The sequence below is a fragment of the Protopterus annectens genome, chromosome 14.part0 (assembly GCF_019279795.1).
Source record: "Protopterus annectens isolate FY-2018-M chromosome 14.part0, PAN1.0, whole genome shotgun sequence".
In the NCBI taxonomy this organism is placed as follows: domain Eukaryota; kingdom Metazoa; phylum Chordata; order Ceratodontiformes; family Protopteridae; genus Protopterus; species Protopterus annectens.
In genome coordinates this window covers 387,361,695-387,380,586 of record NC_056748.1, presented here as the reverse complement: position 1 = coordinate 387,380,586, position 18,892 = coordinate 387,361,695, and the positions used below count along the sequence as shown (strand labels likewise).

Genomic DNA, 18,892 nt, shown 5'->3' with positions numbered 1-18,892 from the left:
CCTAACAAAGGAAAGCACAAGCCTCCCATCAATCTCTGAAAGCCTCAAAGGAGCATACTCTTCAGCAGCAGTAAAGTTCCGAAAGGCTTCTCACTGAGACTTGTCTTTTAGTCAGCTAAGCTCAGTTGCTTGACAGTTTGGGTGTGTTGAAAGTACCCTAAAGCTTTCAAAGCTGGTGGGCTTGTTAATGTCCTTGAATAGCAGGATATAACCTATATAACTAAGACTAATGCAGCAGTGATCAATATGATGAACATTGTGTGATATTATGGATAAGTTCATTGCATTGTTGGACATAGTTTCTTAATTTCCAGAGAGAACTTAAGAATGATTTATAGCGTCCTTTGGCATATATAGAAACCTTCAATGTGTGTCCTGTAAATGAAGGAAATCCAATCCAAAAATATTTTTTCTGTCTTGAACTGAATAAGTGCCACAGTAGATCCCAATTTCCTGTGGCCCTGAAATGGATTAAAAATGTTATCTAAAAACAACATCTGACAAGGTGATTCCCTGCTAGTTTTTCCCACACCCTCTCCCTCATTCATCTGCTTTTTTAAACCTGGTAATTTTAAGCTGACCACCCCCACTGTAAATTGAGCTTAATAAGTTCCTCCCTTTCTACACTGCTGTAGATAACTACAATTCTTTCCCTTTTCCTTGTGCTTATATTGAAAAAGTTCATTTTGCCACTTGTCTGTTCTACTGATTTACTTGGTCTGATTTCATCATCTAGCTAGCTGTTGGATAAAGTAGTATATTTTACACAAAAAAAAAAAAAAGCAAATCTCAATAATAAAGAAAAAAACACAAAACCAGAGACATGAAAGTGAGTACCACTTGTTTAATCCTGGTACATTGGCTTATCACCTTCAAGGGATGTTCAGTACAATAAATTTGCATATTAAATAGACCAAACAATTATTCAATAAACATTTAAATACATTTCAAATCCCATATTTAAAGTGACTAGTGTCCCATTTTACATATATATATATACAATTAAATTAACAACATTACATTTTCAATATGCTGTATTTGAGATAAATGACTTTTATTTTCTAAAATTTCAAAATAACTTCTTGATTTAAACTCTTGGGAGCAAGTGCGCAATAATTATAAAAATAAATGTAGTTTCTAATAAATTCAATTTACTAGCAAAATTCAGACCAGCACCAGTATTAGTATTAACAACAGGTTGGGCCAACGCACTAAAAAATAACGAATCACCATTCCCAGAATGCATCTTAATAAAATGTTATGCCACCGAACGATATGCACTAGCCCTCCTGATATCCACCAAGTGTTCCAAAATCCTGACTCTGACCTTCCTTTTGGTCTGTCCTATGTACCATTGCAGCCTGTCACATCCACACCCCAAAATATATACAACACCACAAGATTAACTATTAAATCTCCCATACGATGTACACTTAGAACCATTAATCATTGTATCAGATACATTTTTGATTCTGCAGCATACACTGCATTTTCCACAAGGAAAAGAACCCATGGGTTTGCCGTGTATTGTTCAATTCACATTAGGGCAGTTTAACAACTCTTTCAAATTAAAAAAACGACTAAAAGAAAAAGTGACATGATTCAGGAATAATTTTCCCAAATTATCATCCGCAACAATCATGGGCCACAAATTAGATACCACCTGTCTAACTGTATCAGAAAAAGGGCTAAACTTAGTGACATAAAATATTTTGTTCTTAACCTCTCCTTCTATTAATTCATGTTCAGTTCTATGTTGAACTACCTCATCCCCATTTCTTCGGTCATCATTAATAAAGCCAATGAGCAATTTATTTTTAGCCTTTATTAACATTTCTTTAGAATAACCCCTGGTGGCTAAACTCTCTTCTGCTTCAACCAAGAATGTATCTTTAGATGCCACTTCAGAAGTATTCATCCAAATTCTCCTGAATTCCCCATAGGGTAATGACCTAATAAGATGAGGTGGATGCACACTAGATGCATGCAAAACATTAACTGCTGTACTCTTCCTGAATGGAATATGCTGAACACGACTAACTTCATCCACAAAAAACTGAACGTCTAGGGAATCAATTTTCCTCTGAGCCATGTGACAACTAAATTTCATACCATGTGCAATCAAATTTAATTGATCTACAAAATTACTGAACTCAGCCATGGGCCCCTTACAAATAAACAAATAATTTATATATCGTTTATAAATAACATTTTCTATGTAATATTTCTGACCATTAATGAAGCATTTTTCAAAATCCCCCATATACAAGATAGCATAAGATGGGACAAAAGGTGCTCCCCATGGCTGTGCCCCTAGTCTGTAAATAATTTTCCTTATCAAAGATAAAATAAGTGTGTGTTTAACAGAATTTGAGTAGTTCCAAAACACAGGAACTACGTGGCCCTTCACCCAAATACCCAGCTATTGCTTCAATGCCCCTACCAGAAACAATGTTAGTATATAAGGAAGATATATCCATGGAGGTCACAAAGTAGTCCTTTTGCCATGTTATATTCTGAACCATAGCACAAGGTTCCTGCATGTTTTTAATATGGGCTGGTACTGAATTCAAGTGCATTTTTAATAAAGAATCCAACAATGCTCCCACATTCTCCAAATATGAACCTATGCCGAACACAATAGGCCTACTCGGAAGTTTACACAAATCTCTGTGAACCTTCAGGATGGCATAAAATATCGGATCACGGACCTTAGCAATGTACAATTTCTTCACAGTCTGTGCAGATAAAAATCCTAATCTCTCCCCCTTCTCGAGCAATTCTAATAATTTACTTTTAAACCGAGATAGGGGACTATAGGACAAATTAACATAATTCCTATCATCATTCAACAATTCAAAAACCATGTCTTGATATATTGTTTTATCCATAATCACCCAATTACTCCCCCTTGTCTGCTTCTTTAAAAATATATTCCCCTACAATGCCACATAACTTATTTAATTCACACCATTCATCCTTACTTAAATAGAATTGCTTACATTTAAACTCTTTTTCAGTGTTAATCAACAACAATTTTTCAAACATAATAGCAACTACGGATAATTTAGGCAGATAAAAAGTATTTTCCACACAAGTTAAAGTGGGAATATCTAACCGTCCATAACCTGTGAAAAAAAAGTGTTATCATCAAAATCACTTTCAAAATTATCTGACATCCATATGACCACATTCTTCATCATATTCATATACAGACAAATTAAGAAGAGAATCCCCTGATCTTTAAATATGGGATTTGAAATGTACTTAAATCTTTATTGAATAATTGTTTGGTCTATTTAATATGCAAAAGTACTGTACTGAACATCCCTTGAAGGCGATAAGCCAAGGTACCAGGATTAAATGAGTGGTACTCACTTTCGTGTCTCTGGGTTTGTGTTTTTTTCTTAGTATATTTTACAATCTAGCAAGCAGTTGTTTTTACATCAAGAGGTCAGTGGATTTTCCATCTAGTGCACTGGGAGGTAGCCTGGTCTGTTTAGGTGGGGGAAATACTTGAGTTTTCTGCATGTAGTTTTATTGACAGGAGGGCTTATTAATCAGCGTATCTTGTTTTTAGTGTAACTTCTGTACAACTGAGTGGCTCTTGGCTCATTTATACAAAGTGAAGTACTTTTATTGAATAATCACACTTTTATAAGCTGTTTAAAGTACATTGCTGTATCTGTATCTTTAAGCATGTACGTGGTAGCATTGTGTAGCTTTTAAGCTTGTTTTATGGTAGCATTTCCCTCTGGACACTCTTTTACTGTGCTTTTACATTAGGTGGACTGGGATTATTCATCTAGTGGTAGTAGGTATTTACCTGGTCTATCTGAGTTGGGAAGCACACAAAAGGCCTCTAAGTATTTTTTTGCACTTCTACTATACATTGTGACTGTACTTTCACAGTTTCAAAAAAAAAACTGTACTGTCTGTTGCTGCTTTAGGCAGTTAATTGCAATGTATTACATGGTATCAATTAGTTGTAGGGAGTTTGTGAGGTCTTGTTCTACATGGGCTCCAAACCAGCTATTCTACATTAAGATGGTGTTTTTCTGCACCCTTGTAGCAGAAGTTTGCTGATCTAACCCGAGTTGGGGGTTGCTGGTGAAAAAGCCTATTGTATGCTTTACTGACTGATAGCTTAAAACTTGTTTCTCTTGGCTCGTATTTAAGTCTCTCATTTGTGTGGGTTTTGGCACAGATACACAGAACTGCTCGGTGTTTGGTGACTTTGTTGAGAATCTGCTTTAACCTGGAGGAATCCACTACTGAAAAGCAAAAATAAATAATTTTTTGCACTTCTCTTATATACTGTGACTGTACTTTAGCAGTTTCTTAAGCTATTTGCTGTTGTTTTTACAATTTATAGCAAAAAAAAAACTGTACTGACTGCTGCTGCTTTAAGTAGTTAATTGCATTGTACTACATTGCATCTGTTAGTTGTAGGGCTGTTCTAGGTAGTTTGTGTGGTCTTGTTACACGTGGGCTCCAAATCAGCTATTCTACATTAAGAAGGTGTTTTTCTGCACCCATGTGGCAGAAGTTTGCTGATCTAACCTGAGTTAGGGACTGCTGCTGGATGGCTTATTGTGAGTTTTCCTGATTGCCAGTTATTTTAAAACTTGTTGCTCTTTGCTCGTATTTAAACCTCATGTTTGAGCGGTGCTGCTCTTCTCACAATGGCAGTTAGCAGTGCACCCTGTACTGAGGCAAAAGCCTAGACGCTCTTAACTAATCCTAAACAGCTGTCATTGAAACCCTTCTAATCTTTTCTGCTGCTCTAGGAGCAACTCAGTTGCGCAATGAGCAGAGTTGCCTTATTAATCAACATTAGCCTACACAAAGTATAGGTCCCTCTTGTAGGATCAGCACCATCAGCACAGTCCTGACAAATTGCTCCATTCCCTTCCTAAGAAAACATACAGTAAGTCCCTGCTATCATGAACAGGCAGCTTCCCATCATCTCTTTGGCCAGCCTTATAGACATGGGCATCCTAAGGCAATGTAGCAATTGTCTCATGTATACTGACAACACTTACTCCAGAAACAAAGACATTGAGAGATGTAGTTAGACACTATGAAACTGGAGGCAAGACTGTCATATAAGGACAAATCGAATGCTAGATTGTCAACACACACACACACACACACACACACACACACACACTAAATAGGGACATGACACATAAACCCACATATGCAGAGGTACTCACTAGTAACTTAGCAAAAGATCAGAGGCCTCCCAAACAGAAACCCCTTACACACATAACATTGCAAAAAAAAACACCACAACACACACACACCAATGTCTCAATAAATAAGCCCATAAGGTGTTGCACCACAAAACCTAATGTACTGGTCATAGGTGACTCCACTGTGAGACACACGGATATTCCCCCTCACCAGGCTGGATTAGGAGCAGGTTACGGTTAGCTGCCTGTCAGGTGCCAAGATCTGTCAAGTCACTCAAGTCATTCAACTGCAATACTGGTATGACTCTGTCATAGTCATGTGGGGTTGAATGACTTGAGATGTACCTCAGTGGACTATATGAAGAGAGAAATGACTGAGCTCTCAGACTGTGTATCACAGGCAGGTATAAACCTAGCCTTAAGCAGCATTCTACCTTCTCTAAAGATGATGCCACATTACAAACAAAAAATGACTGACTAACAACTGGCTTAGCCTCTGGTGTCAGTCAACAAGCTACGCTGCTTTGCAAGAGATGGTCTGCACCTGTCTCCTTTAAGCTTTCGGATACTGTCAAAGGCATTAGCCACCAGTATTGTGCCTTTTTTTAGGCAGTGTCAAAATAACCAACCTCCCAACATAACAAAATCCTCTCTAGATAAACTCAAAGTACTGGTGTTTAATGCTAGTAGTCTAAACAAGAAACTGCACTCCCTAGAAGCACTCCTCACTTTGGAAGATGCTGATGTCTGTGCAGTCACTGAGACATTGTTCAAAGGTGTGAAAAGCACCCCGGCCATGCAGGGATACAATGCACTCCATATGTTCAGACAGGCTATACAAAAAGATACAGAAACTAATGTCAAAGAACAAGAGGGAACTAGCTCAGCAGAGGAAGAAATCCCTCTCTAGCTTAAACAAACAAATTAGAGATCTTGTCAAATCCTCCAAAGCTAATTAGGAAGTAAAAATGGCCTCCCTAGCTGAGGATAATCTCAAAGCATTCTTTAACTACTCCCAAAATCTAAAAAGGAATACCCAGCTATGCACTGAACTGGCTGTGGATGGCACCACCCATACTCAACTGGAGGTAAAAGGCAACCTGCTAGCCGACATATTTGGAGCAAACTTTACCCCTCTGTCCCCTCCAGTCATCCACCAAAGTATGCCGGCAACCATTCCTCAGCCTATTATCTCAAGAGAGCAGGTCATCTTGGCACTCTCTAAGACCAAAAACATAGCATCACTGGGATCAGACCATATCCTAGGCTGCCTTTTAAACAACTTAAAACATGACCTAGCAGACCCACTTGGATCCCTGTTTAACAACAGCCTGCAAACTGGCTATGTTCCGGCAGAATGGAGGAGAGCAACAGTAATCCCCATCAACCAATACTGGGAATTATAGGCCCATAAGCTTGACTAGCCTTATTTGCAAGGCCATAGAAAGAATCATTATGGACCTTATTAACAAGGACATAGGTAATCTCCAAACTCTGGGCCCAGCCCAGTTAAGATTCGTTAAATACATATCATGCCTGTTAAACAGGGATGACTTCTTCGAGAAAGTCACCAAGTCCCTGGACAAGGAAAAGGCAATGCATGCCACCTACCTTGACCTAGCCAAGGCATTTGATACAATCAGGTATTGTAGAGAAGCTCTCCCAAATGGAAATTAACCCCTACATTACCAGATGGGTAGCCAACTGGCTCACTGACAGGACACACTGTCAAAGTAGGTGACTTCACCTCTAACAAAAGACCAGTCACCAGTGACATACCAGAATGTTCTGTGCTTGGCCCCTTACAGTTTATTTCTCAGAAGTCCAGACAAACTTGGACAGCCTGTGGCTGACCAAGTTTGCTGATGACTGAAAATTGGGGAGCAATAATGATGTTAATATACTGCAGACAGGGTTAACACAGACTAATGATTGGTGCCAAAGCCACGGATTAATGCTAAATCTAAATCCAAAAAAATGCATCATTATTCCCTTTGGGAAAGCTGACATCCCTGCTAATTACATTACAGACAGCACCCCCTAAGTGTAGACCCATTGGAACATGATCTGGGTACTCAGGTTGACAGCAATCTAAACTTTGACCACCATGTATCCACAGTAGTAAGGAAATCCTTCTCTTTGGCACATCTTATAAGTAAAGACGTCACAGCTAGATAAGGATGTCATAATTTCATTATACCCAGCCCTCATCAGACCTATAATTGAGTACAATATTACATTTCACATGTAGCTCACCAGACACCTGCAACAACTGGAGGGACCACAAAGGCTTCTCACCAAGAAATTACAGGGTGCACAAAATAAGTTTTATGCAGAAAGACTGAAAGCCCTATCACTGTATTCTGTCTCATATAGTTTGCTAAGGAGTGACCTGTGCCTGGCTTACAGAGCAGTCTCTGACCTGGCCCTGATGGAAATGCTACACATTCGTAAATCAAATTGCAGTAGGGTCACTCGCTACAGGGATGTTAACCTAGCCTTTGATATGAACAAACCATGCTGGACAGCCAGATACATTTCCAAGAGACTGCCACTTCTCTGGAACAAGCTTTCAATTCACATGAAACAGAACCCCTCCCTGACCTTCTTCAAAAGCAACCTAGATCAATGGATGGGTGACTGCAAATTCACTCCTGGGGTGGCGCCCATATCCCTCCTGGACAGAGGAAGTCAGTATTAACTACCATAGACCCTCACCTAACCACAGACAACTGGGGCAACTCAGAATAAATATGGCTAAGCTTCTAAGGGCTCTACAGCCATTAGCCTAGTAGCCTCCTATAAACCTATGAACAAATGAACGAATGAACGAATGAATGAACACTGGCGGACTAAACAATTTTGCCAGACACACATCTGCAACAGGCAGTCTTAACAACTGTATACTTCTTGGCCTCAGAGCTAGGGAAAAAATGTTAAAGGCCTTGATGCTGAGGAATATGAAAAATTATCATCAGATCAAAGTGACATCAGTGAGACAAATGCCATACTCAGAACTACATAAACAGTGGCATGAATACAGGGAATGAGGGTCACACAGAATATGAATTATGAACACAGAGAACAGGGGTGGTAGAATTCCACCTTCTTTTTGTTTTGTTTTAAAACACATGTGATTACACCAAACTACTTCAGAGCCAGTGCAGCTATTCTTGACATAATACTACACTGAGCTCTCTGAAGGCTGTTCTACTCTAGGAATGTTGCACTGCTCATATGTGTACAAAAATGGTCACCACACAGGCATTACTGGACCACAGAAGTTTTGTGACCATGTGCCACAGGAATCCAAAGACACAAGAGTCCCGCAGTGAACAGTAACGAGTAGCCCTTTCCTCAGTAAAGACATTACACTGAAAGATTGATTCTGACAGGAAAGCATGCATTTGCTGAGTTAAAATACATAATGTTTGAACGCAGCAGAATCAAATAACTACCTTACCACTCAAGTAGTTAGATTTGAGCTATGACATCTTACATTCTTAAGTGATAGCCTCACTTGTCACAGCTTTATTTCACTTGTTCAGTTACTTTAAAATCCAGTCTTTGTACACTGGAACATCGTTTAGTTTCAAACTTACAATGTTGGCCCCTTTCTGTTAACCTAAACAGCTGAGTCCTTACTGTGACATCCTCTAACATACTGATACAACTCCCAAAATCACTAAATTTTATGTGGCAATGCTTACTGACAGCCTCTAATATACCAGAAATTACTAAATTTTTTTGTGACAATTCTTACCTGGGGAAAGTCTATCATCTTGACTAGGCTTTATGCTTGAAGATGGTAGGTCATCGCATGTTACGGATGCACGTAGAGTCACAGCTCCCTTTCCCGTACATACTTTTGTAGGATCCACATCTGAAATAAACACGTAAAACTGAAGAGGTGTAATAACACTAGGTTTATCTTATGTGCTTAAAAATGCTGATGCCAGTATTTTCTGTATGCAGTTCATAGCCTGATAATCGATTTGTAGTTCGCTTCACTTTCCTCAGAATGAACCACTGACAGTGGCATCTTCAGTACTGTATTTTGTCTTACCTCCTGCTATTCCTGCATTATTCCACCCCACTGACAATGACTGAAATAACTGCAGCCCCTTTATTTTACAAAAAAAGAATGGATGTAGTGCCAGCATCTGAACTGTTAAATTCTGTCATTATCATACTTAAATATTTCTCAGTGAAATCTGAGTGCACTGCTTCCCTTACTTAAACAATACTTTCCCATCCTATGGGTTTATTTTATTTCCTTTTTGTTGACTAGGTTAGTCCTGCTAAACATGGGTCACTTTCATTAGAGATGCAAGCTGGTATTCCTACTAATTGGGTTACTCTGGCAGGACACCGGGGGAATTTCCCTACTTAGATCCCTACTTTGCATAGTTCTACTAGAAGAAAGTGAGGGGAATGCTAAGCAGTATGGAGGGAACAGATGGCAAACAAATTAATGATTTGGAGGAGATGATCACTATGCATCATGATGATGATATAATTCTCAAGAAAAGAGGAATGTCAACTGTAAAAACAAAGGGGCGGGAAGTGTGACCTGATTCACAAATTAATGAATCTGAGACATTATCGTCTGTGCTGTGTAAGGCAGTGGATAAGGGTAGTGATGAGCAAGTGAATGGAATGTAGTCACAAGCATTCCAAGAGAACTTGTCACTCTAAAATACAACAATGCTGTCAATGGAAAGTTGCAGGGGAATCAGGTAAGCAGTACTGTAGAAGGCTGTAGCTGCTAGTGAGGAAATCACCACATCTTCCAGTTTGGTAAAGATGAAAGTTTGATTCTGGACTAAGTACATAAATTACCAGATCAAGTTTGCAAGGGAATGATATTACAGTGCTATACATTAAGGTAAACCATATCAGAGCTTTGATACAAATGTAAAAAGAAAAGTATTTTGACTCTGCTTTTGAAAATGATAAGGATGGACAGTAGTGGATGCAGCACTGCCTGACAAACTTCAGAATTATGGAATTAACTACAAAACAGACTGTTACAAGTTTTTTTTCTGACATCAATCTGTAACCAATATTGATTTAATGGCTTTTTTCCCCATTGGGATTCTATTAGTAAACTGTCTTTCGACTTTTCCCGGTTAGAGGTCGCCACAGCGGAACTCCGGTCTGCTAATGATTGGCAGTGAATTTTTACGGTGTCGAGTTACGGTGTCGAAGGCATACCCACACATGCACGCACCTACCTGCATGTCTTTAAATTCACTTGATCGCAGGGAGGACATTCAGACTCCGCACAGAAGGTGCTCCAGCCAAGAATCGAACTGGAGAACCTCTTGCTGTGAGGCGACAATGCTAACCGCTGCACCACTGCAGCCCTAGTGTTGTCAAAAAATAGAGACATATACTGTATTTGGATGGGGGAAGAGGTAAACATAAATGGAATTAAAAATGTGTGATAATACGGTATGTCATTTGCACAGCGCAGTTTTAATTAATGCATGGATAGGAACTGTAATGTACAGGGACAGCAACTAAAGTGCTTAATTTTAAAATGGGATGGACATTTGACTGGGGATTGTGATTGATATTTGTGTACACTGTGTCATTAAAAGGGTCATTTCCACTGAGAGTTTGTTCCAAACTGTAAACAGGACCTAAGGGATTTAGAGAACACAGAAAAAAATTGCTTTAGAGGGGTACATTAGCAACTTAGATTTCTTTCTTTGTTGTGAGGGAGCTGAACAAATATGAAAAGGACACGAAGTTAGATTTTCTGATCACAGCATTTTAACATGTTTTTAAAGTTTATAAATACTTAACCATCCATACTACTAGAAGGCAGGCATAAGATTTTTTTTTATTCTGGAAAGATCATTTGTCAGTGATGGAATTTTACAATAACTGTGACTGGTGGATAGCAATTAAAAGGAAACTCATTGATAAATGTAGTTATATATGGTTTTTATTATGCATGGGTCAAGGGATCCAAGAAAAGATGAATGAGAATTGTTTTTAATTAGAAATGGAATATTTTGCTTGAAGTAACACAAGAAGGAGATTTCATGTACAGTCAGATAGATTACGTAAAATTTATAGGTAGCAGATATATGACTGTTTAGAAATCACGGGGAAACTTATGCTTGATGCTGAGTGAAAGAAAAACAGGAAATGCAGTTTATGAATAATTTGTTAGATGAAGATGGGGATGAGGTGATAGTCTCTCTGAAATGAAGGCATGATGGGGATAATTGTGTGGAATTTGAAGTTGTTTCTTATAGAAAAGAAAAGGCTGAAATATGGCAATGTACATTACCTTAGACTTGCCTGAGTTTAGAGTGGATGAAAGTAAAAGTAGCAAGCTAAATTACCAGATGATGAACTTGCATATCACTTCTCCTATTTAAAATCACTGTGAGTGCTCATACTGAAACTTCTCTTTCCTCTGCAACTGAGCAACTGTAAAGGTAGTATACATAAACAATAGGAGTTACAAAGGTGCCAAGGGAGTCACCCCTCCTGCAAAAATGTTGTTTTTTTATATCTTTTGTTACCTGAAGTTTGCACTGATTTTGTTGTGCCTGGTTGAATCTTCAGGAAATATAGCACTGAAAAAATGTAGGCAAACCAATGATATATATGGGAGGGGGGTAGATGGAATTACTGGAAAGGAACTGAAGAAAGTGATTCAGGACATGAGGAAACTGAATACCCCAAATCGTGGCACGGAATATGACTTCTATAACGGGAGATGGAGGGGAAGACAAATTAGAGCTTTTAGCTCAGGTTTTTAATGAATGGTCAAGGGGCTTTTTTTTCTTCAAAAAGCAGTCTGCTGTGTGCTGCAGAGCAAACTCACACTATCCCGGATCAGTAACTTAGCCAGAGCACTGAAGGAGTTGGTTCCACATAACGGCAATGCGTGGCTAACATTGCCTCTCCCATCCTAACAGCAAGGAGAGAGCGAGGCTGACTGAGAAAAAATGGAATATGGGTGATGCAACTGACATGCCCAGTACTGACGAATGTAGCCAGACTGAGTATGCATGACAGTTCATATGTGTGGGGTGAGTATTGTGTCTATATCTACAGGGTTGCTGGGGTTAGGGGATACCAAAAAAATTATCCACTCTCATGACTGTCTTGATGTTGGACTATTCTTCAGGTGGTTCTCACCCACAAAAATGGTTCTCCTAAGTATATAGTATCACTAAGCTGAGCTCTAGTAAAGATTAGGATCCCTCCATCAGGGTGAAAATGGCCAGGGCAGGGGTGGGCAAAATCAAGAGGAGCTGATGGTAAGTAGGTAATGAGTGAAAAAAAATAAAAAAAAATAAATGTTTTTAAAAAAGAAAGGTTACTGTTGCAACATCAGGAACTGGAATCTGATATTCTTGCTCAACAACAGTTATAACATCTTAGCTACAATAGTAAACAACTAGTCAATGGGATGATATACATGGTATTTTGAGGAAACTGGTGGCATTGATAAAGACAAAGATATTACAAATATAATGTGGTGCATCAGGTGAAAGGTTAAGGAGACTAAAAGAAAAGAAGGGTTAGTGATTTGGAGAAAGCCACTGATATGGTGTCACATAAGCATCACTGAGGATGTTGCAGAAGATGGGTGTGAACATAGTGTACACAACTTTTATTGCAGAAGTCTAGGAGTATTCAACAGTTATCACAGCATCTTGCCAGAGTTCTACATTTCTGTTTAATCTAGACATGCAAGTGTATAGCACCTCATATCCTATTTTGTTCCTGCTTATCTTCCTTGTTGTGAATATATAAAACCAGCTGTCATTTACCATGTTCAGTGATAAAGTCCATAGTGTTATCTGCCATACTTCTCTTATATCTATCAAGTTGAGAAATGGACTTCACTACAAAATACAAAAAAATAACTTTATTATGGAAAACTCCTTAATGTCAACATATCCAATCATATTACATTTATGCAAATATGCATTAAACTAATAAAAGCCTATAATTTACTTTTCATTCTTTTAGTAACAGTATATTGGATGAAAAGGTTTACTAATCTCATTCATCTTTATCCCTAATGACAACTCAATAATCTTTTATTTCTTCATCTCTCCATATGTTATTAAAGCCTACATGGCAAATGGCATTTTTAAGCTATTACCACCAACCAAGATTTTTTTCAACAGATGGACAAACTAATCCATAAAGGGGAAAACTTGTTTCAACAATAAATCTCATATATTGTCTGACATCTACACTTTTTTTTTACTTTCTCCTCAACAATCCCATGCCTTCTGGTATAGCCTGGATGCTCCCTATGCTTCATATACTAGCACAGTGTCTACACACACAAAAACTCTTTCAATGAAGAGTTTTACAGGTGTTGGCCTACAGGCAGCCCAACAGTATCTGTGAAAAGGTCCAGGCAAGTAAAAGTGTTCTAAATTTCAAAAATGAAGCAAATTTGAATTGGACCACATTGTGACCCATGTTTCCCTGGCATTCAGTAGGACCACTGGCTCAGTATCAGTCAGATTATTAGGTGACTTATTGGAGACAGTTTTAGTAGTATGGCCTTATTAATTTCCTGGGATCTGCTGCTATACCAGTTCCTTGCATGATAACTACATTATAGCACTATCTTGTAAAGAAGAATATGTCTTGAATACAGCTTTTTATAAAGTACAAATATCTCAGTTTGCTGAAAGAGGACACCACATTACTGCTGCAAATCTGAGTCAAGTCCATGCTTGTTTAATGGAATACCTATTATTTTAACATCTCTCAAAAGAACTGCCACTAACTACAATTAATGAATAAATCAATAGCTCAAACACAAACTAGTCTAGTTATAACTAGTTTTATCATTTTCATTCTGCAACCTTACAGGCTGCCTATAAGACAGAGGACCATCTTCACCGATGGCCTGTTTACTAAACAGATCCATAGTTGAGGTTATCTGGTAAATCACCTGTAACTACCCTACATGCTATTCAAAGTAATAGGCTAAATCCATTGTGGTCTGGTCTTATGTAAACTGTTAACACCAACCTAGTAAAATTCCATTAAAGAAAAGAAAATGAAGACAATTACTTATACAACACAACTGGCATTTTTTATCTGGCCTTTTTCAGAATATCAACTTTTACATGACCTCAGCTTTCTCCACTAATGTTAAGTCACCCCATTTTAGACAGTTTTACAGAAAATACAGTTTTCCAATACTGTTGACTGGAGACATGTTTACATCAAGAAGCATCTGCTATAGATGCATATTCCAGTATTCACTGCATGTGCCAGCTTTCTTAACACTCCACATTCTTTTAACTTACTAATCATAATTCAGAATTTCAGTTCTTCACAGATGAAAACTTTACAGTGCTAGACTTGCCTTCGGATATATGTGTGTGTGTGTGTGTGTTTATTTTTCACTGGTTATGTAATATTTCAATTTGCCAACCTTAGATAACTGGATTAACAGAACAAAATCTGCTATACCTGAGGCAGTACATATAAATTTACATAGTATAATATACCACAACACAATGTAATCCTTTCAAAAAATTTTGAAAATCACTTTTGTCTTTGCAAGAAAGATGTTAAGACTTGTCCTCTGTAGGTAAAGCAACAGGAGGATTTATCCAGTTCTTATGACCATTCTGAAGGGGTGCATAACATTTCTACCTTCCTTTTTGCAGCAATGTTTAATCCTAGGATTTCTTGCTCTAAAAATAAGTTTTTCAGTTCCTGCCCTGTTCATTTCTTGACAGATATGTCCAAAAATTGATTTTTCCACCCTTACACAATTAGTGTTCTGTCAGAAGTGTCCCTACTTTTTCAAGAGCTACCACAGTGAGTTTTCTGCCAGAAATGACTTCTTGTAAATTTTCCAGTCTTCTCAGGTAAGCATTCCAGCCACACTCCAATCTATGCATTGCCTTAACTGTTTGTTCAGTTTATCTCCACAGAAAGCTGAACTCCAGTATCTTTTTTCTGTTTTACACCAGCCTATTCCTGACAGCGTATCCCATGTTATACAGCTATACCTTAGACTTTCCCCCCCACAGAAAATCTACAAAAGCAAGTGTTTCAACTTATCCTCAGCTTTCTTCCTCTCAGAATTTTTCAGACATGTGTAAGTCCTTGTCTACTCTATATGCTATTAATATTCCAGACACCACCACTTTTTCTTAAAGCACACCTCTGCAAACGTTCCAGAATTTCTTTAATTTTCTTTCAGATATGATGAAAGGCAAGTATTCCAGTCCTACCTCAGCCTACTTCCGAACAACAGCATCTTCCATTGAGTGCTGCAGATACAAAATCCATATTTCCTACCAGAAGCATGGATATTATACCTTTCAAAGTGTCTATAATTTTCAGGGATGCTCCTGAACTTGCCACAGAACTATGTTTATTTTTTTAAAATTCATGATGATTACAGCCATTACACAGTGCCAAACATCAATCACAGATTTTTTTTTTTATTCTTCAGAAAATGCATGTCAAGATGCATCTCATTCACTCAACTTTCCAACTGAACTGCAAGGATGTCTGCAAAGTGTTCCTGATTTAAGTGTTTTGATGATGACTACTTTTTCTCTTATTCTTGGGGTAAGGGTTTGAGAGTTATAATGCACATGCCTAACTCTTTACAATGATACTGAGCCAGTGACCAAACACATGTAGCTTACAAAGAAAGAAATCAACACATACACACATGCAAGCAAGCAAGCAGACACACACCCACAGACACACACACACACACACACACACACACACACACACACACACACACACACACACACAGTTCTGAACAATTGCCAGCATTTTTTTTCCTGGGCAATTTTTGTCCCCATGCCTCCTAACCACAGAGCTCCCCAAATGGATTTGTCCAAGCATTCCCCTACCAAGGAATCTCACCCAATATCAGGGCGAGAGCTGTTTGGAGGAGACATCGTCCCGGATGCCATAAGGGTATTTAATGCCTTTGTCTGCATCCTGGATATGAGGATATATGTTATGGTTAATCTCACCACACAGGTTGAAGAACAAGTAGATTTTAGAACAAGTTATCTGCATCACTGCAGAGGCTCACAGTAGACTTCCCCATATAGGTGCAAGCTCCCATACTCCCACTAAGAAGACTATAGTATCCCAGCCTCTCCTCTGAAAGGCATGATACTGTATACATATAGCTTCACCCCACCTTCCTCCACTGCCAGCGCCATCAATCATTCATACTGAAAACTGAATTTGGGTCACTTGACTCATAGTCAGGATTTTATCTATCTATGGTCCATGTGCTGGCAATGGGTAGCATTTGTAGTTGACAGCTTTTCTGCAAGCATTTAGCCTTCATGGCTAATAGTTTTAGAACTGCACTGCCCACAAAAGTCAGATACTACAAAATCTGTGAGTACATTCCAGACAGATAATATATACAACTAACTAACTGGCATATCCTATATGCATGTTCAACTACAATCTTATACATCACAGATAAAGTTACAAGTATGCTTTTTTATTTTGCACACTAAATATTTTTTTTCATTAAATATTCTATTTAAACAAACCTGGGTGTGAAATGTAACAGCATACTGCACATATGTGTAGGGGTGGTTAGGAAACTTTCTTACTTTTTTAAGATTTAAAGCTCATTTGTGCAAAGGCTTGGCACTCAGATATACACTTCACACCTATGGGTACACACCTGTTATAGTAATCCTGTGTGTTGCTGTATAGTTTACAGCACTTTTTCCTATCTACTGTTAATACAACACAGTGGTGAAGTCAGATGCACAGTGCACATCATTATAATCAGAGGGCAATCAGTAATTCACCAACCTTGTAGGACAGGCTGAAAGCAGAAAGGACTAAATCAAGGATCATTATAATTACAAGACAGCAAGTCCACCTACCTTGTTAGACAGGCTGAAAGCAGACAGACCAGATCAAGGAGACATACTTTTTTCATTAAACAATTTTTAAACAACACAAATATATAAATAAACAAATAAATACAATAAGTAACAGATAGAAGTACAAAAAACTGATACCTGCTACAACATTTTGGTCTTAAATCCTTAAAAGTGCAACAGTGCAGGATATGGCTTTACTGTATGGGTTGTTTCCTATGACAGCAGGAGCCAGACTGTCTGGCAGTTTTAATGGCAGGTCAAATGCTACATTTCAGATAAACATCTAAATGTATTTTGCAGTTTTATAATTCTTATTGTACCATGTGTAAAAATCTGTCCTAAGGAAATGCTGCCCAATATAATCACAGCCAATGGAGTGAATGGAAGTTTTGAAATAAAAATACAAATGACAGCATGAATAGTGTCAGAAGAAATGTCACAAGAATCATGAATTGCTGTTTTCAGTTAGTATGTATTACCAAGTTGGCAGCATTTCCTTATAGAATGTAATGCATTAGTCCCACAGTTTTACAGATTAAAATTCATGATCCCTGTGTACTTCATTAAATAAAAACAAACTGCATTCTGAAACAATCAAAATAAAAGTTAATCAGAAAGAAATTCATTAATTTAGAATTTGAATAACGTAGTATTTATAAATAATACTTTACAAGCACATGGTACAAACAGGAACAAAGACTGTACTGAATATTAAGTTAGTATTACACAGAGTTAATGGTTAGCCCATCAATGAATAATTCATATGGATCTATAACAAAGGAAGCTGAATTTAACCAAGGCTGCAGAGGGCCGTGTAAACCATTAATTGTTACACATCAATTTTCGTTCAATCATACTAAAGTATGGATTAAGAAAAGCGAAAGTATGACAAATGAGCAAAATTTATGAAGCGCTAGACTGACCTACAGGGATGGGCAAAGCCAATCTTTATTTTGCATTCACAGCAATGGATTATATCACACCCAGTTCATAACAGTATTGTAAAGAGAGAGAGCAATGTTTAAATTAACTTTAGCAAGGCACTGCTACAAATAGGACTAGTTACACAAGGTCACCAATTAGCTTTAATCCTTTTTTATATATTTTTCAGGAGATACATCTTTCTAAGGTGTATTTCACTACAAATGTTCGGCCGCTTTCCTTTCATTTATCAACTTGAGCCTATTAATGGTCCCATCATTACATTATTATTATTACACGGTTTCTCGTTCCTCACAGAAAGAGGGCACTTTTCTTGTCAAACACCCAGCATCCCCCACACTGCTACTGTGATGAAGTAAGGATATCACAGTGTTCACTCCCATATAATACAGCTTTGTGAGTTGAGGCTTGTACACTCATGGGGTCCTCATTACTGATTACCCTAAACTCCTAGGGTGACTGATAAGGGAGCTCTCTCCTTCCTGTGAATCCTTTTCAAGAGAAAAGAGAACAGGTTACAGGCTGCTTCATCTGCACCTCTATGACCAGTTCTGCCAGTGCATTTTCCCTCTTTCTCTACCACCACAATGAAAAAATTCCATATAAAAAACATAGTCTACTCACTCACTATATCCAAGCCCTTACTGTGCTCTATACACTACCTTTTGCATTTGTCAATATTGCAACTGCTCACAAACTGGTACAGCTCTAGAGTTTTACCCTGTGCCACTGGAAGCATTCTGAAAAGTTGCAGAGATGGTTCTAGGGAAGTGCACAACCCTTGTAAACATTGGATGATGTGCATCTAATGTTAAGTATCAGACCTAGTCCTGTTATACAATACTTATC

The 18,892-nt window shown here is 38.1% G+C and overlaps 1 protein-coding gene across 32 annotated transcripts in view; it reads right to left on the bottom strand.

Annotated features, from left to right (window-relative positions):
* The window catches only part of SORBS1 (sorbin and SH3 domain containing 1), a 4,096,285-nt gene that overhangs the window by 808,959 nt on the left and 3,268,434 nt on the right, over positions 1-18,892 (bottom strand). For all 32 annotated transcript variants that reach the window (XM_044056121.1, XM_044056122.1, XM_044056123.1 and 29 more), the window contains one exon: positions 8,962-9,081. In XM_044056121.1, coding sequence (XP_043912056.1) covers positions 8,962-9,081 — 120 coding nt within the window. The remainder of the gene's footprint in view (positions 1-8,961; positions 9,082-18,892) is intronic.